Raw genomic sequence first — 25,926 nt, forward strand, 5'->3', positions numbered from 1 at the left:
ATCTTGTGCTATACACTGATTCTGACTTTGCTGGATCTCGGCTTGATTATAGGTCAACTACGGGGTATTGCACAATGCTAGGAGGAAACTTGGTTACATGGAGAAGTGTTAGTGTGACGTCATAGGGTTAGTGGGTCCCTGTTCTATAAGGCCCACTAACCCCACTTATCCCTCAACTATCTTAGGGTATAAATACCCTCTTCTTGTAACTCCCTAAACCATCAACGAGTATTCTTGTCTTCCTCCTTGACATGGTATCAGAGCCCTAGGCTCTTACTCGAGTTGGTCCCTGTGGAAGACATCTCCCACAGCGTTTTTTTTTTCTTTTTTCTCTCCTTGTTCAAGCGTCGCTGTCCGCTGCTTTCTCCATCGGGCGGTTCTTCGCGATTCATCGCGTTCTTTTTCAAGCGGTTGATCTGCAGATTCATTCGAATTCTGCAGATCCCGTCGTCAATCTGTTGTAGTCATCTCTGAAGGTGATAAACGGCCAGCCACCTGCCGGAAAACGTCCGGAAAACGGCCCAGATCGACCGCCGGAGCCGTCCCCACCGGAAGCAACCGTCGCGGACGAAAACGGCGCCGGACGTCATCCAGTCGCGTCCCAGGGCGTCAACCGTCCGTCAACCGGACGGGTTTCGCGTCAACCGGACGACTTTATCGTCAACCGGACGACTTTATCCGTCATCCGGATGGCTTAACCGTCAACCGGACGGACCGATTCGTCAACCGCCCATCTGTGACATCATCCCGAGGCCAGAATCGTCATCCAGTCGCGTCATCCACCGTCAACCGCCCGTTTCTCTGTCCTCCGACGCTAATTTTGCTGCCTGTGCCCCGCCTCGTCATCTGGACTGCTCGTTTCTCCTGTCGTCTGACGACGTCTCTGCTGCCCGTGTCAATACTGATGGCCGAACCCAAGCCTAGTGCCTCGAAGGTCGAAAATTTACCTGCTGATCTTATTTATACTGAGGCGGACTTTGCGGACAAGCTCCCTTCAAGCAAAATCGGCACGCCACTTCCCGTCCCGGTGGACAGTCAGCGTCTTCGTGGTCCGAACATCCTACAATGGATGACGTTTGTCGAGACCACTCTGCAGGCTCGGCTCCTCTTCAAGCATTGCACGCATCCACCTATACCGAAGACGAGCCCGTACTTCTCCGCATGGCAGGCCGAGGAGCATTTTATCCGCGGTTGGCTTCTCAATCAGACCCTGCATCCGGAGATTTACTCCAAATTCAGGAACCGTCTAACCGTCAAAGCTTTTTGGGACCAAGCACGTTCATTTGGAGGTTCCGACCAGAACAATTGGCGCCTCTTCCGGATCTCGACTTCCTTAAGCAAGATTGTTCAGGGAACTATGTCCATAGCCGACTATGCTATGGCTCACCGGGAGAAATGGGATGATATTGACTATTATGCTCCGGGTGAAGGGACGGACAATGCAGATCGACGTGTTACCGTACGGCTCCGTCTCATGGGATTCTTGGCCGGCCTGAACCCTGCGTATGATGCCATCAGCAGTCAGGCCCTGAAGCGCGCCGAAGGCCTTCCAGACTTCGACTCACTTGTCCAGGAACTCACTGAAGCGGAAAGCCATTCGCAGTTTCGGCAGTCCACTCCCGTGGATCCTATATCGGACTCCTCTGCTCTTCTCACCCGACCGTCTACGACTCCCACTGGACCGGGACCGGAGAAGGCACTTCCGAAGTGCGATTACTGTGGAAAGTTTGGGCATATCAAACCCAACTGTTTCAAGCGCCTGAATCGCGAGTCCCGGGGACCGCCCAAGAAAAGAGAACCTAAGGAAGCAAAGGACAAAGCTCTCATTGCCGAGACATCGTCTCCTGGGTCTACTTCCGTCGACCAGCTGACGGCAGAGGTAGCCCGGCTCACCGCCATGGTGTCAGCCATGCAGTCCCAGTCCACGGCTTCCTTCGGCAACTTCGGTGGGTCATCTCCTTCTTCATCTAGTGATTGGTATTGTGGGACGTCTGCTCTTACCGCACCACTTCTGTCGGATACCACCTGGGTGATTGATTCGGGAGCTACCGAGCATATGACTCCGTTCAATCACAGATTCGTGTCCTACACGAAGCATGTTGGGGGTCGGTCAGTTCTTACAGCGGGCGGAGGCAGACTTCGGGTAGCCGGTATTGGGGCAATCCATGTGGACGGCCTCGGTGTAGTCACGAATGTTTTGCATGTGCCATCTCTTCGTGCTGTGCTTATGTCCCCTCAGCGACTTGTTGATTCACTTTATTGCTCATTTCACCTTCAGCCTGATGGAATGTTCTTGTCTGACAAGGTGGGGAGGACTATTACGATTAGACGGGATCGAGATTTGCTGCTGCTGGACGGTGGGGGCAGTTCGTGTCTGATGATACAGCGGAGCCTGAGTGATGCTGCGGAGCAGAGACGTGGTCGCCTCCACCTTGCCCATCAGCGACTGGGACACCCGCCTTTTCTTATTCTACAGCGTTTGTTTCCGGACTTGTGTAAGGGGTTGGACCCGAAGATGTTTGTTTGTGACAGTTGTCAGTTGGCGAAGCATCGCCGTGCTTCTTTCTCTCCATCCACCTCTCACACGACAGTTCCACTATATCGGATCCATAGTGATGTGTGGGGACCTGCTCCACAAACCGGTCTCAAAGGACACCGGTGGTTTCTGATTTTCGTGGATGAAGCCACTCGGTATACCTGGACGTATCTTCTTGTGGCAAAATCGGCTGTTGCGGCGATTGTTCAGCAGTTTGTTGCGATGATCAAGACACAGTTCGGTCGTCAAATTCAGCGGTTCCGCTCCGACAACGCTCGAGATTTCTTTAACATCGAACTAGATTCGTTCTTTGCCTCTCAGGGCATTCTTCACGAGTCATCCTGTGTTGCTACTCCGGAGCAGAATGGGATTGCTGAACGTCGTATCGGCTACGTGACATCGACGGCTCGCACCTTGTTGCTGAATTATAATGTACCATGGAGCTATTGGAGTGAGGCGACGCTTACGGCATCTCACCTCGTAAATCGTCTTCCATCATCGAGCATTGAGTTCGGCATTCCTATTGATCGGATGGAAGCGGCCTTCCCGAACGTGAAACTTCGCACGGATCTTCTTCCACGAGTCTTTGGATGCATCACCTACGTCCACGACACTACACCGGGCCTGACGAAGCTCGACGCCAAGGCCCTGAAATGTGTCTTCGTGGGCTACTCGTCACTCCAAAAAGGGTATCGTTGCTACCACCCGTCCTCTCGACGCTTCTTTGTCTCTGCGAATGTTACGTTCGCGGAGTTCCGACCCTTTTTTGGAGCTAGCTCTTCTTCACCCGACCCTACGCTTGGTGAGGATCCTTTGTCTCCCCACTTGGAGATCATTCCGTTTACGTCTGAGGAACCCACAGTTCCTAACCTATCTCCTCCTCCTGTTCCACCCTCACTTGACCTTCCTGCTCCTCTGTCGGAGAGTCCTTCGGTGGCACCCATCGTGGACCCTTCTACGGACTCCTCCTCACCATCTTCATCGACTTCGCCGTCCACTTCTTCTCATCCCCCTGATGAGTCTATCATGCTTGATGGATCACCATCTCCTGCTTCCGCTCCTCTGTCAGGTGATCCCTCTGCTTCGTCCTTATCTGACGACGACGACGATGCTGATCTGCCCATTGCTCTCCGAAAAGGGGTTCGAAAGTGCACCCGCACTCCCCTCTACCCTCTTGCGCACTATCTGTCTTTCGGACGGCTGAGTACTCCCTACCAGCTGTTTCTCTCCCGCATCGATTCGGATCCCGTACCACGCTGCCTAGCTGACGCTATCGCTTCTCCTCGTTGGAAGGCGGCGATGGACGAAGAGATGCATGCCTTACTCAAAAATCATACTTGGGATGTCGTGCCACTACCACCAGGCAAGCAAACCGTGAGTTGCAAGTGGATCCACGCCAAGAAGCATCATGCGGATGGCACACTTGAGCGCCTCAAGTCTCGACTTGTAGCGCGGGGATTCACACAGTCCTACGGTGTTGACTATTTCGAGACATTTTCTCCGGTGGCCAAGATGGACACCGTTCGACTGTTGCTTGCACTGGCGGCCCACTTCCAGTGGGTTATTCGGCAATTCGATGTCAAGAATGCTTTTTTGCACGGGGATTTGACAGAGGAAGTCTACATGCGGCATCCACCTGGGTATCCGGGCCCACCGGGGACAGCTTGTCTCCTGCGCAAGTCTCTCTACGGACTAAAGCAGTCTCCCGGATGTGGTTCGCCGATTCTCCTCCGTCATGCGTGCTCAAGGGTATATTCAGAGTAATGGCGATGCGACTCTCTTCTTCCATCATGGACAAGGAGGGATTGCGATTCTCTCGGTATACGTCGATGATATGTTGATCACCGGGTCAGATGTTCAGGAGGCAACCCGCCTATCTGCTGCTCTTGCTGTCGAGTTCGAGATCAAGGCCCTTGGACCCTTGAGGTACTTTCTTGGCCTGGAGGTGGCGTCGCCTCGGGTATCTTTGTATCCCAGCAGAAGTATGCCGTTGATTTGCTGAAGCTCACAGGCATGGTTGATTGTGCACCGGTGAGTACTCCTATTGACCCAAACGTCAAATTGGGCAAAGGGGAGGACTCACCCCCGGTGAATCATCGCCAGTATCAGCAGTTGGTGGGGAAGCTCCTGTACCTCACTCATACGAGGCCAGACATCAGTTTCGTCGTGAATCTTCTCAGCCAGTTTATGCACGAGCCACATGAGATCCATCGACAGGCAGCCCATCGGGTTCTTGCATACCTGAAGGGCTGTCCCGGGAAAGGCTTATTGTTTCCTTGCAGCTCCGACAAGACCGTCAAAGTCTACACCGATGCTGATTTCGCTGGGTCGGTGACCGACTACCGATCCACGACAGGGTACTGCACTTTTATCTTCGGCAGTCTTGTCACTTGGAAGAGCCGCAAACAAGACAAAGTGTCACGCTCAAGTGCGGAAGCCGAGTACCGCGCTCTTGCCGATGGGGCCTCGGAAGGCCAGTGGATATATGGGATACTCCGCGAATTACGAGTTGAGTATGCCGCCCCGATCCACTTTTTCTGTGACAACAAGTCTACCATTGCCCTGGCGAAGAATCCCGGTCAACAGGGTCGAATCAAGCACATGGAACGCGACCGCTACTTCTTCAAGGAGCGGATGGACGAGGGGATATTCGATCTCGAGTTTGTTGCTTCATCCGACCAGGCTGCCGACGTACTCACCAAGGGGCTGTCCAACCCCCTACTTGTCCGTGCAGTCTCCAAGCTCGGCATGGATGATATCCACACCTCACTTGCGGGGGGCTGTTAGTGTGACGTCATAGGGTTAGTGGGTCCCTGTTCTATAAGGCCTACTAACCCCACTTATCCCTCAACTATCTTAGGGTATAAATACCCTCTTCTTGTAACTCCCTAAACCATCAACGAGTATTCTTGTTTTCCTCCTTGACAAGAAGCAAGAAGCAGAGTGCAGTATCTGTTAAGAAGTAGGTGGTGTGGCCTATTAGGCCCACTAGACCATTAGCCCACTAAGGGTTCCTTCTCTTAGTCCCACATGGGATAAATTACTCATACTCTCTCTCAGCCCTAGATAAGGGCATGTATCCCTTCCTTTCAAGACAACTAAGAGCCATCCATCTCATCTTTTTCAACAGTATCAAAATCCAGTATAGAAGCTGAATTTTGGGCCATGTCAAAAGGAATTGATGAAAAAAAATATGGATCAAGAACTTATTGGAAGACTTGAAGATCCCTTTTCTAAGACAAATTATTATCCACTGCAACACCAAATTGGTTATCAGTATAGCCCACGATCCAGTTGATCAGGACCGGATGAAGCATGTGAACATTGACAGATTCTATATACAAGATCACTTGGAACAAGGAATCTTGAAGACTGAATGCGTGAACTCTGAAGAACAGTGTGCCGATATTTTCACTAAAGGTTTACCGATCAAACAAACCCAATATCAGAGATCCACGCTCGGAATGATGAGTATACATTCCTGCACTTGAGGGGGAGTGTTGAAGATATACTTTTAAGTACGGAAAAAACAATTCAAGCCCAAGAAGAAAGCTATCGAGCCTGGAACAAAACTTATCGGGCTCTATGAGGCCCACTGACTGAAGCTAACGGCTAGTAAAAACTAGCCGTTAACTATCCGTTGGTGAACTAGCCGTTAGGCGACTATTATAAAAACGATGGTGCAATGTTGTGTTTTTCTTGTATGTTTTGGTAATAAAAACATTTCTATTGCTTTTCTTCTCCTGTCTTCTTCACCTCCTCGATCTCTAGTGTGCTCTACAATTAGCATGCTCATGAGTTCTTCCATGCTTAGATCTGACTAAGGACCCTCCAAGATCGGGCGCCATGTGCCATCCCAACACTCCCTGACTGTGGCCTGAGGGTTTTGTGCATTGGCGTAAAGGCGAGGAAACTCCAAACCATCCAACAAGTACCTAATGACAGATCCCTCCCCCCAGCTTGGCATCAAAAAATTCCTGAATTCAGGGAAAGGTCTGCCGCATGCCATGCCAGAAAGTAGATTCCCCTCAAACTGGAACTGCTCACCTCTCCCAAGCTAACCTTGCATCATAACTGTCATTCATGGCATCCATGATCAAATCCTCCTCCAAAGCATAGATTCTAGACCCCATTTTGCCAACAGTGCTGAATTCATGCAGTGCATATAAAGCAGGTCCAACCCCCCCTTGTGATCCACTAGTCTACAAACCACATCCAGGAGACCAAAGACATCCCCTTACCATTCCTAAACCATGATCTTTTTCCACAAAAAAATCTGTAGACCTGAGAAATCTGCACATCATTTTAATAAGATTTTCCTAGCTTACTCCACAGAGTATTGCAGAATTAATATGGGATCATCTGCATACTGCACAAATGGAGTGCCCATTAGGTTGCTCGCCGTCTAGAAACCCCTCATCACATCAGGTGTGCAAGCTTCAATCGTTCAAATGACCAGGGTATCCACAGCCAGAACGAACTTCAATGGTGTCAATATACATCTCTGCCTGACTCCTCATTACAAATGAATCCGTCTTGCCTCAGTGAACCCATTCATCAAGAAAAAAAGAATGAGACATAAGAGATATAATGCATCACTGGACCCATGTCACCCAATCGGGGGAAAGTCTCTCTTCTTGATTGAGGACAGCAAAAAATCCCAGTCCTGGGTGATTACTGAATTGTCGGGTGACCACCTTTTATTTCTTCAAAAAAAAATTCGGAGTCAAGGGAATCATATGCCTTCACAAAGTTGACTTTCCACATGAACCCTTTAAATCAAGTTGAGAATCATGCATATGAAACGATTATATGAATGTAGATAGAGAACACACACCCAGCCTAGAACTCAATTTGAGCGGCAAAGTCTTGCCTATTATTTCCTTACCACCTACCTCAAATAGGCATATGGAAAGTTGCATTACCAAATTTAATGACCCTGACAAATATAAAAAGATAAACTCTCCCATCATAAAACACAAATATATATGGTGGTGAAAGATAATTTCTGTAAGATTATATTAAATCAGATGATTAACAACCATTAAGAGAAATTTTAAAATCAGAAAGGGGACAACATAAAAACTACATAAAATGGTCAAACCTTTTCATTTATTTGGGGCCAGCCTTGCTCAACCTCAGGTGCAGTATAAAATGGAGTACCCACTTGACCAGTTCCATCTAAAGAAACCTCCGAAACTTCAGCTGGGAAGTTTTCAGGCTGATCGACCTGCTCCAGCTTTAAGAACTTGGCTAAAAAGTTGAAGATCATGGAAAGCCTTATTTAACTTTAATCGAAAATAATCCCATTCAACCAATCATTAATATAGATATTTGAAACACAATTCTGTAGGTAACGCAAAGGGTGGAATGATCCCAATAATCTGTTTTAAAGAAACAATACAAAGCCCTAGAAGATACATGCTTAACCATAACTTCATTAATTTCCATTTAAGAAGTCACTCCTGGAAGAGATTGAAGTAGACAAAACACAGGATCAAAACACTAAATACTCCATCCAATCGGGGAAAAAAACCACCAGATTATATAACATTAAATACAACATTGCAGAAAAATCTGATTTAAAACAAATCTGACAATCATAACAAGCCAACAATATAGCCAAAGGTGGTAATAAAAATCATATGAGAAAACAAATGCAAAAAAATAACATTGATCTTACCTAGCCCAAAGTCCCCAATCTTAACATCATTACGTGCATCGAAGAAAATGTTGTTTGGAGTAAGATCACGATGGATGATTCCTTGGCTATGAATGTGTGCTAGGCCTTCAACAATTTGGCGGCACAAATACCATGTGGCTTGCTTGTCATATATAGTTTTGAAGGCATTCAAATCTTGGCGTAGTGTCCTTTAAGTGGAAGAAAAAACAAGCAGAAATATTATCACAAAAATAAATTATTTAAATTCTCCTTATGTGTAACTATTTACAATGCAAAATCAACATGATCTTTAGTTAGAGTTTAAAATTTTTTTGCAGAAATTCAACATAGAAAATTAGAATGTATCATTAGGGCATTCTAATTCAACATTTTCAGCCCCTTCTCGAGTAGATTGATTAGATGTAGAGCAACAGTTGCAAATTTGATCATAAAAATTGCATGAGTACCGTCCTGATCCCATGAATGGTCTCAATTATTTGAAGTATTTTGGATGTGCCCATTTGTCTATAGCCAGGGTTTTCTGAAGGTACATCCCAAACCCTTCAGCTGATATCCAGTGGCCCAAATATTCCATCATGGATTGCCGAATCTGGCATTTCTTTCCATTCTCTTCTAGTTTGTGTCGAGATTATAGTGACAATACTTATGGAATATGTCAAGAGAGGAAGGAAGAAGATAATGACATAACTCAATAGAGTACATGGCTGGGTATACATATACCCTAGGAGAGAGAGAATGATAAGAGGGCTAATGGGCTTATAGAATAGGGCCCATTAGCCCATAAGGCTGACTATCTCACTAACACCCCCCCGCAAGCGAAGTATGGATGTCATCCATGCCGAGCTTGGACACTGCACGTTGCAGGAGAGGTCGAGATAGTCCTTTGGTAAGGACATCAGCAGCTTGATCAGCAGATGGAACAAATTCCAAGTCAAAGATGCCCTCGTCCACGCGCTCCTTGAAGAAGTAGCGGTGGAGTTCCATATGCTTGATCCGTCCCTGTTGGCCAGGGTTCTTTGCCAAGGCGATTGCCGACTTGTTGTCGCAGTAGAAGTGGATCGGGCCGGAATACTCCACACGAAGGTCATGGAGAATTCCGTATATCCACTGGCCTTCAGAGGCCCCATCGGCAAGTGCCCGGTATTCGGCTTCAGCACTGGAGTGGGACACTTTGTCCTGCTTGCTGCTCTTCCAACTGACAAGACTGCCGAAGACAAAAGTGCAGTACCCCGTGGTCGAACGACAGTCCACAACTGAGCCGGCAAAGTCCGCATCCGTGTACACCTTCACGGTCTGCTCCATACTCCGAGGAAAGAACAAGCCCTTCCCGAGGCAGCCTTTAGGTACGCAAGTACCCGGTTGGCCGCCTGACGATGGATCTCCCGCGGAGAGTGCATGAACTGACTGAGGAGGTTGACGGCGAAACTGATGTCGGGGCGGATGTGGGTCAAGTACAGGAGTTTCCCCACCACCTGCTGGTACTGATATGCGTTCACCGGTGCTGAGTCCTCCCCCTTACCCAACTTGACGTTAGGGTCGATGGGAGTAGTAACCGGTGCACACTCAGTCATTCCGGTCAAGGCCAGTAGGTCAACGGCATACTTCTGCTGTGACACAAAGATCCCCCGGGGGGAGTAGGCCACCTCAAGGCCGAGGAAGTAGCGAAGAGGCCCGAGGGCCTTGATTTCGAACTCCTTGGCCAACGCAGAGCTGAGGCGGCCGGCCTTTGCAGAATCGGAACCCGTGATGAGGATGTCGTCGACGTACACGGCCAAGATGGAGACACCCGCGGAACTGTGACGGAAGAATAGGGAGGCATCCCCATTGCTCTGAGTGTAGCCCTCGGTCTTCATGACCGAAGAGAACCGACCAAACCACATCCGCGGTGACTGTTTCAGTCCATAGAGAGACTTCCGCAGCCGGCAAACGGTGCCCGGGGGGCCAAGGGTATACCCGGGAGGTGGCTTCATGTACATCTCCTCCGTCAAGTCACCGTGGAGAAAAGCATTCTTCACATCGAACTGTCGATCGGCCAGTCGGAATGGGCATAGCGCCAAGAGGAGACGGACTGTTTCCATCTTCGCCACAGGAGAGAAGGTCTCAAGTAGTCCACGCCATACGACTGAGTAAACCCCGAGCCACAAGTCGAGACTTGAGGCGCCGAGAGTACCATCAGCATGATGCTTCTTGGCATGAATCCACTAGCAATCCACCGCCCTCTTGCCAGGAGGAAGTGGACGACTTCCCAAGTGTGGTTCTTGAGCAAGGACTGCATCTCCTCATCCATCGCCGCTTTCCAATGAGGAGAAGCAAGAGCATCGGATAGGCGGCGAGGAGGGGATGCGACTGATGTGAGAAAGAAAGGACCGGTAGGAAGGGCTTAGCCGATCAAGAGAGAGATAGTGAGATAAGGGGTAGAGAGGTGTGCGGCGCACTGACGAACCCCTTTCCGAAGGGCGATAGGCCATCCCAACTGAGCATCATCATCAGTAGACGAGGGTGACGATCGTCTGACGGAGGAGCGGAAGCAAAGGAGGGAGAAGAAGATAGCTCCCCGGGGGTAGGGGGAGGCTCCCCGGGGGAAGATGGTGCACTAGGAGAAGGATACGGTGCACCAAGAGTAGGAGGTAGCTCCCCGGGGTGAGAGGTGGACTGCCCGGGGTTAGGAGGTGCACTAGGGGGAGGATACGGTGCACCGGGAGGTGAGACGGTAGGAGGCAAGGGAGAGAAGGTGGCTGGGGACGGCGACGGTGGAGGAATGGGTCCCACAAACGGAAAGGGTTCCAAGGAAGGAGTCGAAGACGCCTCAACCAGCGGAAGGCGTGGCGAGGTAGAATCACCGAAGTAAGACTCATGCTCGGCAAAGGTGACGTTTGCCGAGATGAAAAATCTCCGAGACGGAGGGTGGTAGCAACGGTAACCTTTCTGGAGAGAAGCGTACCCGACGAAGACGCACCGGAGAGCTCGAGCATCGAGCTTCGTGCGAGTGGGAGCCGTATCGTGGACGTACGCCGTGCACCCGAAGATGCGAGGGAGGAGTCCAGTCCGCAGTGAGAGATGGGGGAACGCCGTGGAGAGACGATCCAGTGGGCTGACAAACCCGAGGGGCTGGGAGGGGAGACGGTTTACGAGATGGGTACTCGTTAAGACCGCCTCACCCCAATACGCCCACGGAACAGAATAGTTCAGCAGAAGGGTACGGGCGGTCGACGTGACATACCCGATCCGACGTTCTGCCATACCGTTCTGTTCCGGGGTGGCCACACAAGAGGACTCGTGGAGAATCCCATGGTCAGCAAAGTACGTGGCCAGCTCGGTGTTGACGAAGTCCCGGGCGTTATCGGAGCGGAAGCGCTGAATACCTCGGCCAAACTGAGTACGAACCATGGTGCAGAAGTGACGGACCGTCGGAGCAACCTCACATTTGGCAGTCAACAAGTAGACCCATGTGTAGCGGGTGGCCTCGTCAACAAAGATCTGGAAGTATCGGTGGCCCTTTAGGCTAGCCTGCGGGGCAGGTCCCCAAACATCACTATGGATGCGAAATAATGGAGTGGAGGAGTGCGAGGTGGACGGAGAGAAAGATGAACGACGGTGCTTCGCCAGTTGACAGGCATCACACACGATAGTCTGAAGGTCCAATCCAGTACACATCGAAGGAAAGAGACGCTGTAAAACTGAAAATGGCGGGTGACCCAGCCGTTGGTGAGCCAATTGGAGACGCCCCATACGCTGCACATCCGCCGGTCGGAGTTGGCGGTGAAGCAGGAAGCACCGAGAGCGCCCCCCATCGTCCAACAACAGCAACCCGTTCTCCCGCCTAATCGGTGTAGTCCGACCCACCTTGTCAGATAGAAACATCCCGTCAGGCTGGAGGTGAAAAGAACAGGACAAACTGTCAACCAAACGCTAAGGAGACATAAGTATAGCTGGCAGGGCGGGGACATGAAGAACATTGCTGACCACTCCGAGGCCGTCTACAAACACTGCCCCAATTCCAGCAACACGCAACCGTCCACCACCGGCTGTAATAACTGTACGGTCCCCACTATGCCTTTCGTAGGATACAAACCGGTCATTGAACGGGGTCATGTGTTCGGTTGCCCCCGAATCAAGAACCCAGCTCGTATGCGATACGAGAGGCGAGTAAGAAGCCGTACCACAATACCACTGTTCAGACTGAGGGAGAGAGAACGCACCAAATCCACCAAAATGTGCCGTCGACTGAGTCGGAGTCTGCATAGTAGCCACTTGGTCACGAAGACGGGCCAAGTCGGCTTGGAGCTGCTCAAGAGTCGCCGGGCTGGTAGAAGAGGTAGAGGAGGAGGCAACCATAGCTTTCCCTTCGATAGCCTCCTTCTTTTTCCGGTTGTCGTACTGACGCTTCTTGCACCACTTGCGGAGATGTCCAGGCTTGCTGCAGTAGGAGCAAATCAGCCCGGAGGGACGCCTCGCGGGGAGCAGGAGCGGGCGAGGAGGCCGGGCGAGGAGGGCAGTCGAGTCACGAGCTGCCTCCGAGGAGAGAGTGCCAATGACATGAAAATGACTCTCCTCTTCCTGGAGTTCCTTCACCAAGTCATCAATGGAAGGAAGGCCTTCCTTGCGATGGAGGGCACGGCGCCGAGTGTCGTCATACTCCTTGTTTAGGCCATAAAGAAACCCCAAGAGGCGAGGCGAAGAGTGTTCTGGAATGACTTGCACGCCGGATCATCCGTCGGCAAGTAGTAGTCCACCTCGTCCCACAGCTTCTTGTGTTCCAGCGCATAGTCCGAGATGGACAGTGCGCCTTGGCGAAGTTGCTGGCTTTAGCAACGAGCATAAAGAGGCGCCAGTTGTCCCCTTCGCGGCCGCAGAATTTGTTGGCCTGGTCCCAAAAACCCTTCACGGTGGCGCAGCGAGGGAACCTTTCACGGAACGAGGGTGCCAGGGAGGTCGTGTAGAGCCATCCAAGGACGAAGTGTTCCTCGGCTTCCCACGCCGCATAGTGTGGATGGGTCGATGGAAGCGGGGCTTGTGTGCAATGCTTGAACAGTTGGCGCGCCTTGAGAGTAGTCTCGACAAAGTGACGCCACTATAACAAATTCGGGCCCTGGAGACACGTCGTGTCGGGAACCGCCGGCAGAGAATGAGTAACCTTGTGTGACAAGGGTTCTCGTTGAAAGTCTGCATCGGTGAAGCCATCATCTGGGACGGCCGGTTGACGCGTCTGGCCCGTGGAGTAAAGTTCCTCCGACATCAGAGCCGTGGTCTCTACGGAGACGGCTGTTGTGACTGAGGTTGCGGCCCGTGCTGCGGCTGCGGCTGCAAGCTGCGGCTGCGGCGGCGGCGGCTGCTTCGGCGGCTGCTGCTTTGGCGGCTGCTGCGGCTTCTGCTGCTGCTTCGGCGGCGGCGGCTGCTTCGGCGGCTACTGCGGCTTCTGCTGCTGCTTCGGCGGCTGCTGAGGCCGCTGGCTGCGGCTGCGTCGACCGGCTGTCGCGCTGCGGCTGCGGCGCGCAGCTGCGGCTGTGCGCGCGGCTGCGGCTGTTGCGCGGCTGCGGCTGTGCGCGCTGCGGCTGTGCGCGGCTGCGGCTGTGCGCGGTGCGGCTGCGCTGGCTGTGCGCGCGGTTGCGGCTGCTGTTGGCTGCGCGGCTGCGCTGGCTGTCTGCGACTGCGGCTGTCTTGCGGCGCGCTGCTGCCGCTGTCTGTGCGGCTGCGGCTGTGTGGCTGCAGCGCTGGCGGCCGCGGCTGCGCGGCCAGCTGTCTTGTGCGGCTGGCTGCTGCGCGGCAGCTGCGGCTGCGCTTGCGCTGGCTGTGCTGCGGCTGCGCTGTCTTGCTGCGGCTGCGTTGCGCGCGCGCGGCTGCGGCTGCGGCTGCGCGGCCGCGCTGCTGGCGCTGCGGCTGCGCGGCGCGCTGCGGCGCTGTCGCGGCTGCGCTGCGGCTGCTGGCTGTCTTGTGGCGCGCGGCTGCGCGCGGTGTCTGTGGCGGCTGTGGCTGGCACTGCGGCTGCGGCTGTTCCGCTAGGGCTGCGGCTGCGCGCTGGTTCTCCGGAAGCTCGCGCTGGCTGGCTCGCGCTGTGGCTGATCCGTCGGTCACGCTCCGGATTCGCTAGACAGCGAGAGGGTGATGTCAAACCCTAGATGGAAGAGCTCTGGAGCTCTGATACCATGTCAAGAGAGGAAGGAAGAAGATAATGACATAACTCAATAGAGTACATGGCTAGGTATACATATACCCTAGGAGAGAGAGAATGATAAGAGGGCTAATGGGCTTATAGAATAGGGCCCATTAGCCCATAAGGCTGACTATCTCACTAACAGAATATGCTCCAGATATTCCTTCTCAAAGCAACTATATATAAGATATGGGAAAGAAAGACCAGGACACATTGCCACAATAGCATTTTGAAATGGTCTTGGTGCATTTGTTATCCCAAAGGGCATAATCTTGAATTCATAATGATCTCAGTGGGTCTTGAAGATTGCATTGTGGATATCTTGTTCTTTCATTCAGATCTGGTGATAGCCATATACCAGATCTAACTTGGAAAATACTGTCATAACATGCCGTTCCTCATAAAGCTCTTCAGCCTTCTGTATGGAGTAGCGATTGGGAACTGAAACTTTGTTGAGAACTCTGAAGTCAATTCAGAATCGCCAGCCCCCATTCGTCTTTTTGCCTAGCAAAACTGAACGCAAATAAGGACCATCTTAATACCTAATGAATTAAGCATGTAATGAATCTTGAAACAGATTTTCAATGTCAATTTCTGAAAGTATTAATATTGGTAAGTCCTGGCATTGACTGGTGAGGTCACAGAGATAAGCTGAATCTGAGATTCGATACTGCTCAGTGAAGAAAGTTTAGCAATGGGTTGAACATCTCCCTCAAACTCATGTTGCATCACATCTAGAGGTATTGATGGGAGTCTTGAGCATCAGTGCAGAAGATTGAGAGTTTGTGCCCGGCACTTTCAAAAATAGAGATAAAGATGCAGAAAGGTCAGAGAGCATGCAGCAGCCGAAGTGTAATTCATCACATAACGGAAAAAGAAAGAAGTTGAGAGAAGGAGAAGACCCAGTCGAGAGCAGTAATTAGGGAAAAATCCGTTAGTGTATCAGGGGAACCTGTCTCTTATTTAAATGTTACCCTGTATCTGATCTTCTATTATACGACAGACATATATCTGATACTGTTTAGAATGGTCAAAAGTAATGGTAAAGAGAATGTCCTATGATAAATACATGAACTTATATTGACAGAGACATAGACATATCTTTCAATAACCAGGTATGTTGGAATCCAGTTGATATAATTCCAGAAATAGTACTTGACTCCCTTAAATTATTTTGCCATATCATGTAGTGGAGTCTTGGACTAACAGAGACTTGGATCTGCCTGCTAAGGCGCAACATCATCCCAGATTTTAATTTGGGATTCCACTCACTCATACTTCGATGCAAACCACCCAAGGGTTCATATCCATTGTATGCCTAAAATGATATCCGTATTTACCAATAGTATTTCATTCAAAACAATTATCAAGAAATCTTGCTTTATTTCATCCCATGTAGATGAAGAGAAACCCCTCTACAAATGGCTGAGGGCTTTTGGTAGTGCTCCCATTACCAGTTTAATAATATAGACTTCAAATTATCGAGTGGGCAGATCAAGAAAAATGATGCTCTCATCTCATATGGAGTTGTTGGATTTTCCATCCACTAGGATAGTCACCTGCTGGTTGCCAACACATCCCAAAAAAAAATTTCTCCTAAAACGGTAAGTCCCACTGCTGGCAATAAGGATCTATGCCTGAAATTGGGACTCGGCTTTTGTGAGCTTCAGTTGTTTACTTTTTGGAGGCATGTACTTAACTCCAGTGGTGGGCAGTAACACTAGTAGATTGTCCTCTCTCACACTTCTATATGGTACTCTGGATGAGCTCAATTCAAATTCATTCCCCTCTCATTTGAATGTTGGAACCCCAGCCCCAATTCATATAGTCCAGCATGTAGTCCCTGCCTTCAATATATACCTCTCATATTTCAAACATGCCTCTACCACTTTGTGAAGATGCAGGGGCGTTGTCCTTTCCTCTTCCTAAAGAATCATTGATTTTAAGCCATTGATATCAAATTGTGTCAATTTATCATCAGTAGTATCAATAGCAATGAGGTGGTGTTCAGGGAACGGCTGTCTTGACGGACAGTGTCTTATATGATGTGGAGAGCCTCATTACATATTGGTTTGGGAGGGAGGGATGATTGGAGAGACGACCATGTTGGTCACGTACTGCACGTTCATGTATATCACTAATTTCAGGTTGATTACTGCTTTCGGGTGATCTTCCCTCTTTCTTTAAAAAAACCAATCATCAGTGGTATCACGAATAAAGCGAAGAAATGCTCAAACTCCAGGTTTAATTCTCAGACTGATAGTTATTCTAGCATATTCAAAATGCATTGGATTACATTACCAGATGAGAACCCCCGCCAGTCCTGACATCGTGATTACTCTTCTGCAAAAAGATATCATCCCAGTGCTTCCCAATCGAGATGCAGTGAAATAATTTGTAACTGCTCTTGCTCTGTCATCTGCCATGTAGCATTGTCTTTAAACAGAAACATCTGGTGACAGTGAAAAAAGGAGCAGAAACACCATGAGCAGAAGACCACTTTTTCACATTCTTCCATTAGGAAAAATGCCCATTTTATAATACATTTTGGGGTCAGATCTTAGTATCTGAATCGAAATTTTTTTTGAAACATCAAAAGGGATGATCACCCGACAGGTTGATGACCTTCCCTGTGAAGACTTACAGACCAATCTCAGCCTATTCAAACATGTTCGAACCCTCTTCTCCCCATGCACGACTCAAGGAAACCAGGCCGCCTTAAGTCCCTCCAACTCATGGATAGTCTCATCGGTAGAAGCCATCCTTTTCCATTGGCAGAACCTCATTCCAAAGCAACCATATGGCCCAAAGTGCCCCCAGTACCCGCCCGTCCTCGTCCTTTCTTCTACACCTGCAACTCTGGATTGAGCCCCGAAACGCCTCTTCTGAATTCACCTTCACTGTCGATATTTCTTGGCTGGCCCAAATCATGCGAGCAAAAGGACACTCAAAAAATAGGTCCTAGCAGTCTTCTTCCACTCTTGAGCATCACACATGCCGACGATGGTTCTGGGTCAATAGTCTTCTCTGTAATAGAAGCCATGCAAAACCCATTCCTTCATTGGGACTTTTTGCTGCCAGATGAACCTACACGCCCGGATGATTGTCAGGTCCTTCTCATGCCCCTCTCGGATCCTCATGTATGCCTTTTGGACCGAAAAAGGGTCGTTGACCCATGTCCAGCCATTCTTCTTCGCTGCACCTTGGGCTGAAGTGTGCTAGGTACTGCTGCAAGTCCAAGAATTTGTAACGATCTTGTAATACAATGATCCAATCTTGTAGTTCAACTAGTCTTGATATTATTACTTAAACACTGTAAGGTCCACATGCCAGCAGGCCGAAATAGGGAAGATAGAAGAAGATATAGTGATAGATGAGGGAGAGATGTGGCGGAGTTGACACGCCCCGAGCAAGCGGAGTAGACACGCCTGGCTTGTTCTGATGGCCGCCTCGAGCAGGATTGGTTGTCTGCAAAGAGAAGGGTCAGCAATCGGCCTTCGATGGTGAAAATGCACAAAGCACTTACAGATTCAAAAGCCTCCTCTGTGTCATCCAGCTGAAGTAGGCGTCGCTAGTGGGCCGCTGACATGGGCCTGGGTCTGCGTTCATAGATACGATGGCGTATCGTATCAGAATTATGCAACCCTCTGGTTCAACAGGGCACCAACTAACATCAGGTTCCACACTCCATCCCAACAGTCCCGAACCTTGTCATTAGGGTTCTGTGTGAGTGCATATAACCGAGGGAACGCTTCGCGCAACATGCCTTGTGGCAACCATGCATCCAACCAATACTGGAATTCTGAGCCATAGCCTAACATAGCGGAGAAGTTCTGTACCTGGGGGAAGATCCATCTGAGTCCTTACCAAAAAGGTGGCTCCCCCTTGAACAGGTTTGCTTGTCTGAGTCTGAATCTAACTCACTACAACTGTCAAGAATCTAGACATTACAGGGTTAGGAGTGCAATTATAGAAAGAAGAGGGTAAAGGGATACATGTCGGATTCTTACACCTACCTATGAAATCTCCTCCCCTGTGAGGGAGTTATCAAGAGCATGTGAATTTATGCCCTTCCCTTCGGAATCCAATGCCTGAAATACCTAGTTCTGTGGGTTCAAAACACTTCATATTTCACCAGAGCTTTTGTTTGTAAAATCAAGCCTGCTTAGTGATACAATTGTCAGTATCGCCTTGGAGTTTCCCCAAAATAAGCTTTCTTGAACGTTTTTTTCTCAGGTGGAAATGAAAGTAACTGTGGAAAAGGATATCCAGATAGTAATAGGATCCCACTAAAGACGTATCGTATTCAATATAATTTGATGATAAAGAGAGTTCCCCAGATGAAGAGGAGAATGTGAATGTCGTGGAAAGGCAAAGCAAAGGGGCAGGGGTCGGCCAAGGAGGAGCCGCCTGAAGATGAGGTGAAGAGGAGAACTATCATGAGAGATGGGGATTGCCGGGGAAGGGATGAAGCTCAGACACAAAGGAGAGAAGGGGAGGGGTATTTCAAATACCAAATACTTCTCTGGCTGCCCTCCCAAAGGGAGGGTACCCTATTTAAAGGGAAACATGCACAAGGAAAGGAAACGACCACCCCTAATGGGAAATTAATGGATTAGGGATCATATGAAATACATGACGTGATCTGAATTTTAGTAGCCAGATGAGAATAGAGAGAGAGAACAAAGACTTGTAGAAGAGAGAAAGGGGAAAAGCTTCCGAAACATTACTTAATTGATTCATCAAATGGTGCGTCCAGAAAAAGAATAATCATCAATTTTGGAATTTTAGCAGCGTAGGCCTTTTAGAATAAAAAAACATGAATAATTGATGAAGCATGGGGAGTGAAAAGTATGCAGCTTCTGATTACAAGAAATTGATTAATCATAACAGTTCTCGAAACAATAAGTCAAATCCCAAAATGATGAATTAGTAATTTAAAAATAAGGTGAGAAGTATAAGGCTAAGTCCATACCTTGGGCAATATTCCATTTGTATATACAAGAATGTCATCTCCTGAGAGTTGCCTTGTCCTGAACTACTCATAGAACTAGCCCCCATATGGCTAAAAGTTGACTCATCCAGGGACATTGAATCCAACGTATGATAACCAAAACTCCCCGTTTCAAACCAAGCCTGACGTATTTGCATAGAATAAGTTTAAGGAAGACTTTTGCAGTTTTGTTCCCGATTCCATTTGTTAAAATATTGAAATAATGAGAAGATGAAATTATTAACAGTCCAGAGGAGATACCAAAAAGTTGAAGACAAGACATCAATGAAGCTGCGATTTCATTTATTCCATTCTTGTGTGCTATCACACTTAACATTTATTCATTACATATCCCCCAATCATCAAACTTTCAATAAAAATAAATTTTCTATCAGACAAATGTTCGCCCCAAAAACATAACCACAGATTTGGTTACAGTAGCTCTTAAAATGTGCAAAAAGAATCAAGTGACCTCAATTCTTCTACACCGCGTTGATCCCAATGCTTCTTGTTCAGAGTCTCCGTGTCGAAGCACAGTTATACTGTTTATTTTTATACATTTTGAGAGAAGCAATATTGGCATTGGTTCATAATATTGCAAAGATGGAATGAGTGATATCCCTTAGCACGAACAACATGTAAACAGCTATGTGTTTCCTTTTGCTTTTTTGTGGTACATGACATCTATAGTCCAACTGGCCCATTAGTTGAATGAGGTATTCATCACTCCTTTTCAGTTCCAGGTTTCATCATCCTCATCTAGATTCCTAATAGGCAAGGATACTATAATTAAAGAAAGTCACAAAGCTCTCTAGGATAATGCCCTAACAACATTTATTTTCTCATGTGTGCTCCTAACAGTTTCATCAAATAATACTACAGTACCACAGTGAAGAACATACAAATAGAAATTCGCAAACTTCCAAGGATAAGATTATCAATTTTACCTGATAATAGCGAACTACATGCTGATGCTGCAAACGAGAAAGCGTAGCTACTTCCCTGAGCACATCATAATGGAAACAAGGAGATGATTGATATTAAAGGCAGAAGACAACAAAGCAACTGTTTTTTCATCAACATCCCGGTTAAATGTCCTTGTTATCAGGTCCAGCTTTTAGCACGGTGATAAGAGCCCAACTCTTAACATGCTATCAGAGCCAAGGTTACAGGTTCATATCCTTAATTTTTTCCTTTTATCAATGGTAACTGGTATTGGTCCATGAGTGAATAGGTCCAATGCTAGACTTTTCTAGTATCTTATTTTATTTTCTTACTGGGATCATTATTATAACCCATAGTTGTAACTGGTACTTAAACCAGTTGTATTCTCTGTTGATAATTACGAATTTTCATTCTTAAACCCTAACCCCTCTGTTGGTGGCTGGGCAAATCACTGTGAAAGCAGTGTTTAACATTACGCACTCAAATTCTAACAGTACCATTAATATATGGAAAAGTATTCAGCATTCCCTGAAGTTCGCCAACTTTAGGGACTGTAGAAGTCCACTCAAGCTGGATGGGAAGTGGAAGCCAGAGAGAGAGAGACAAGAGAGCAGGGGGTGGGAGGAGCCTTGCTACCCTGTCAGTCTGGCAGAACACTACTACGTAAATCCAAACCAAAAACTTTACATCAGGGGTTCCCCACCCTTATATGGAATAGGAAACCAAAAGAGGAATTACACATAAACCTCTATCTCCAACAAGGACCAACAAGAAGAAACAAAGTCTTGAAGTGAACGTGTATTCAAATATGTTGTGTAATATACACTTTGCCATTGTGTACTGATGCAGTATTGTTATAGACAGAGAAACATAGCCAGAAGATTGTGTATCTAAAAGACACCACAGTAATGCCATATTTAAATATTCCATTTTATATAATCAATTAAGTCGGCATTGCAAAGCTTTCTTGAGGAATTTGACAACCATTGTTAGTTATCATATGTTAAATTGGGCCATATGGGCCATCCCGGTTTATTGGTCTCCCTTTCTTTCTCCCTTCCGTAATGCGTACATTTCTCCATTGTGATGATCAAACAAATCCTGAGTACAATTCTTAACATGATATCAGAGCCCCAAAGGATCTGAGGATTTACCTGTCCACAGACAGTCCCCTTGCACACTGTCTACATGTTATCACCATCCGCGTTGATGCAAATTGTGCACCATGCACCCAGAGTGACATACATTATGCACCATGTGCGGTGTCCATCCACATGTCCCCCATTTTTTTTTGCATGTTGTCTGCAGTCAGCTAAAGCAGCATATACTGTGCTCCAACATGTTATGCCATCTAAATCCCTACCCTCTGCACACACTACCGCATGTGTCTCATGCACTGCCATTCGCAAAATCTCCTCTGATGTTCATTTAGCAGGTCCGCCATTGACCAGAGAGTAGTTGGAGAAGAACTTTTTTTTTTAATTATAAAAGGGGTGAACACCCGATGAATCGGTACACCCCCCCTCAAGACCTTACAGTACCTTTACCATCTATTCAATCAAATTCGAATCCCTCCCTCTCAGCCAATCGCCCGCTGGAGCCATGTAGCTTTTAAACCCTCCACTTTGTGTATGGATTCATCTGTAGAAGCTATTCTTCCCTTGAACAGCACCTCGTTTCGATGCAACCAGATGGCCCACAATACTGTCAATGCTTGTTCACCTTCATTTCCTCTGCCTCTGCAATTCTCAACCGAGTCCAAGATAATCTCTTCAGATGTCACCTCCAACCTTGATAATACCTGGCTGGCCCAAATCGTGCGAGCAAATAAGCACTTAAAAAAGAGATGATTGCAGACTTCTTCCCCACTATAGAGTAACAGGCACTGTGACGATGTGTCCGGATATAGCCTTTTTGCGAAAAACTCTTGTCATTGGTCTTCTTCGTGCTAGCAACCAGCCGAAGATCCTCACATTCAGCGAAACTCTTTGTCGCCAAATGAATCTGCATGCTTGGACTAGCAACCTATCTTCCTCTTGCCCCCCCCCCATCCTTGCGTGGGCCTTCTGAATTGAGAAAGGGCCATTTGTCCATACCAAACCATCTTGCTCTCCGTCATTTGGTCTTAATTGGATTAGGGATTGTGGGCATATCCATGAGTTCAGACACCCGCTGGTCTGGTAAGGCACCCTACCCTGTATGATCGGTGTCCATGCTCCATCCCAACAGTCCCGAACATGGGCATTGTGATTCTGTGCGACTGCGTACAAACGAGGGAAAGTCTCACTCAAGATGTCTCGTGCCGACCATGCATCCCTCCAATATTGAAACGTCGCCCCATTGCGTAACTTGGCAGGAAAAAATCTTTGTACTCGTGGAAAGATCTGTCTAACCCCTTGCCAGAATGGCGAGGCCCATGATACATATCTGACTTTCTTTCCCAATTCAATCCCCTGCCATAGACATCTCGCAATCATTTGATGACAAGATCATCCTGTGGATTCATAATTCTCTCAACCCATTTGAATAATAATGCAGTATTCATACTCTGCATGCGCAGGACCCCCAGACCTCCCAATTTGGCAGGACGACATACTTTGTCCCAAGCCACAATTGCAAGTCCCTTACTTTGTTCCGGCCCAGAACCTCTCCATAGAAAGCGTCTCATCATGCCTTCTAATCTCTTCCCAAATCCTGCTGGCATCTTGAATACTGTTGGAGAAGAATAAAGGAGAATGCTGTGTTACCTTTGATGATTTTTCATTTAGTCATGTGTTATTTCTTTTGTAATGGTATAAAAATGCCAAAATGAGTTATGATTAGTATTTGATTCTCACTTTGGGTCTCTTAGGTATTACCCAAACAGGGTTCTACTATAAAAGCATATATGGGTCTACATAATGCATGAAGTACATTCTTAAAGTTTCCGCTACAGAATCAGTAATTTTTAAAGAACATCTTTGTCAATTAATTAAGAAGATTGATTCATAGACAAAGAAAAAGCCAATAATGGGCCTGAACCTGTAATATTTGTAACTGGTATTTGAAGCGTCATCAATGAGTTTATGCACAGGTTTTTCTTTGGGAAAAACTCTAATGAAGTAGGAAGCAAGCATGGGAAGGGACAAGCCTCTTGGATAACTATTATTGACTTCAATTTCAACTGTGGGAGGATAGCTCCAAGAAATCCAGAAGATTGTGATTATTCCAGTAGATCCATCTTCGTAAGGATATTATTATCAGTAGAGGAAGGAAGAATTATATTCAGTTTGCATCTAAGTTAAGTAGCGCAGTTATCCAGATATCCATTGTCTAACCTCTCTTGCACCCTCCTTCCCTATATTCTTCACCGAGAAAATCCGACATCATATCAACGGTATCAGAGCCAGTGCCTAGGGGACTAGGTGCCTAACTTGTAGATATCAACTTGATGGGAACAGACATCCCAGCTATTCAACTCAAATTTGATGAAGCGCTACCAGCAATTCAAACTCAAACTTGGCCATTGTATAACCCGCATTCCCCATTGTATAAGGAGTGCACATTGTATTACCGTTTCTTGGTTCTCCTGTTGTTCTTCTCCTGTCACCTGTCATCTAGTGCTTGGATGAGGAACCCACGACAAGTTGTTGATGTGAAGTTGTCGGGGAAGTCATTGTCAAGGTCACCACTGTGACCGCACTGCGAAGCTGCTGCAGTTGCATCGTGGAAGTTGCTGCATTTGCGCTATCTCAGTTACACCATCAACATGCATCTTGTAAGTCGCTGCAGTCGCGCCGTCAACAAGAAGTTGCTGTCAACACATATTCGAGCCTCTACATCTTTCATCAAACCATCAATACTAGTATGTGTATTACAAGATGTTGTCTAGTGAGGCATCGTCGAATGCAGAATCTACTTCATGGAGCCTGTTACCGTCAGTAACTCCTCTGGTTGCTGAACCACTCTGGTACAATTGGAGAAACTTTGTCCAATGGGGTAGATAGTTGAGGTTACTCTTATTGGGCAGGTGTTAGACAACCACTTGATTGCAGAAGTCGATCCATCAGATTGGTCATACAAGATTTGAAAAAGAGTAATGCAAAAGTTCACATGTTCCTATTGGGCAGTATGACCAAGGACCAGCTTCCAAATATGTCTTTTCAGAAGAGTGTCAAACAAATTTGGGACTATGTTCGGAAGAATGCACTTAGAAGAGTAATCTTTGGAGGACCTATGAGCTTGTCATCAAGGCATGGAACTTACGACAAGGTGACAGGACTCTGGCAGACTAGGCGAATGAATTTCAGGCTGCTAGGTTAGAACTGGATCATTAGCGTTAAATTCAAAATCAAGATGAGTGGGAGTATACTCTCAGGGATATGATGTTTAAATTATTGATGGGTTTAAATTGAGAATATAAGTCAATAAGAATCCAAATTCTTAATCAGGAAAAAATCCCCCACCTTGAGCATCCTATAAACATTATACTGTACAAGGAAGGTCAACTACAAGTCGACTCATCAAAAGGTGACAGGACTGTGACACACTATGTGAATGAACTTCAGGCTATTTGGTTATGTTAAAGATATAAGGAAAAGAGCCTAAGCCCAAGAAGATGATTGTAATACATGAAGGAGATAAATTGGGCCCACTATACCCATTATCGGGTTCTGTGGTTCCCATCATTAACGGCTAGTAATTACTAGCCATTGGGCGACTAGCCATTAGACGACTAGCTCTTAGGCAGTGGCTATAAAAGGAGATGTTTGTAATATATGTATTACTGTTTTTCTAATACAAATATTTCTCTTTTGTTCTTGTTGCTGCTCGCTCTCCCCCTTCTGTACTCTTCAAGTATTACAAGGTCGACAGGTTAAAATTGGATCACTACCCCCACTTCAAAATCAAGATGAGTGGGAGTAAACTCACAGGGATAGGATGTTTATATTCCTGATGGGCTTAAATTCAGAATATGAGTCATAAAGAAGCAAAATTCTCTATCAGGAAATAATTTAGAATATGACAAAATGACATGTGACAAAAAGTTGAAGACATTCACCACTGACAAAATGACACGCCGGGTTGGGATGTCCACCATGATATCACTTCATCTTTGAATCCCTTCTGACACAGCCACGATCTATCCAACTTGAAATGTGGGTCTATTCGGACTGACATTATCTTCCCAGATAATTGGGACGTGATCCAATATTGGTCTAGGAAGTGTTCGCATATCAGCCAATGGATATTCTTCCACCAGTTCCACAGAGCCGAGTTAGCTGTCTAGGCGAGAGAATGTGGTAAGTCCCCACGTGCTTTGTCATGAGTAAGTACAGTTTGTCTGTCCCATTTTCGTGCATTCCAACTCCTGAGATGAAGAACCAGAAAGTCTCGGAACCTGGTTCTTGCCCTCCCGCCCCATTTGGCCTATTCCCTGACTCCAAAGGCATACTGAAATCCCCTCCAAACAGCATTGGGGTCCCCTGGAAGAGTGAGACCACTACTTCCAGCCCCGCCCACAATCTGTGTCGTTGGGCCACAATAACTGGGCCATAGACCAATGCCACCACGCATTGAAAATCGTCACTTCTTTCCAGTTTTACTGCAGCCACCTATTGTCCCATCTAGTTTTACTC

General features: G+C 47.5%; 1 protein-coding gene across 5 annotated transcripts in view; it reads right to left on the reverse strand.

Annotated features, from left to right (window-relative positions):
- GCN2 (protein kinase family protein) overlaps window positions 1-25,926 on the reverse strand; it is a 75,883-nt gene that overhangs the window by 30,981 nt on the left and 18,976 nt on the right. For all 5 annotated transcript variants that reach the window (XR_013584881.1, XM_078591449.1, XM_078591448.1 and 2 more), the window contains 4 exons: window positions 20,311-20,365; window positions 19,346-19,506; window positions 8,220-8,407; window positions 7,641-7,789 (listed from right to left, as the gene is read on the reverse strand). Coding sequence is in view for 4 of the 5 variants with exons in the window: in XM_078591449.1 (XP_078447575.1) it covers window positions 7,641-7,789; window positions 8,220-8,407; window positions 19,346-19,506; window positions 20,311-20,365 (553 nt within the window). In the remaining variant the exon portion in view is untranslated. The remainder of the gene's footprint in view (window positions 1-7,640; window positions 7,790-8,219; window positions 8,408-19,345; window positions 19,507-20,310; window positions 20,366-25,926) is intronic.

This window comes from Wolffia australiana, chromosome 20 (assembly GCF_029677425.1).
Source record: "Wolffia australiana isolate 7733 chromosome 20, ASM2967742v1".
NCBI lineage: Eukaryota > Viridiplantae > Streptophyta > Magnoliopsida > Alismatales > Araceae > Wolffia > Wolffia australiana.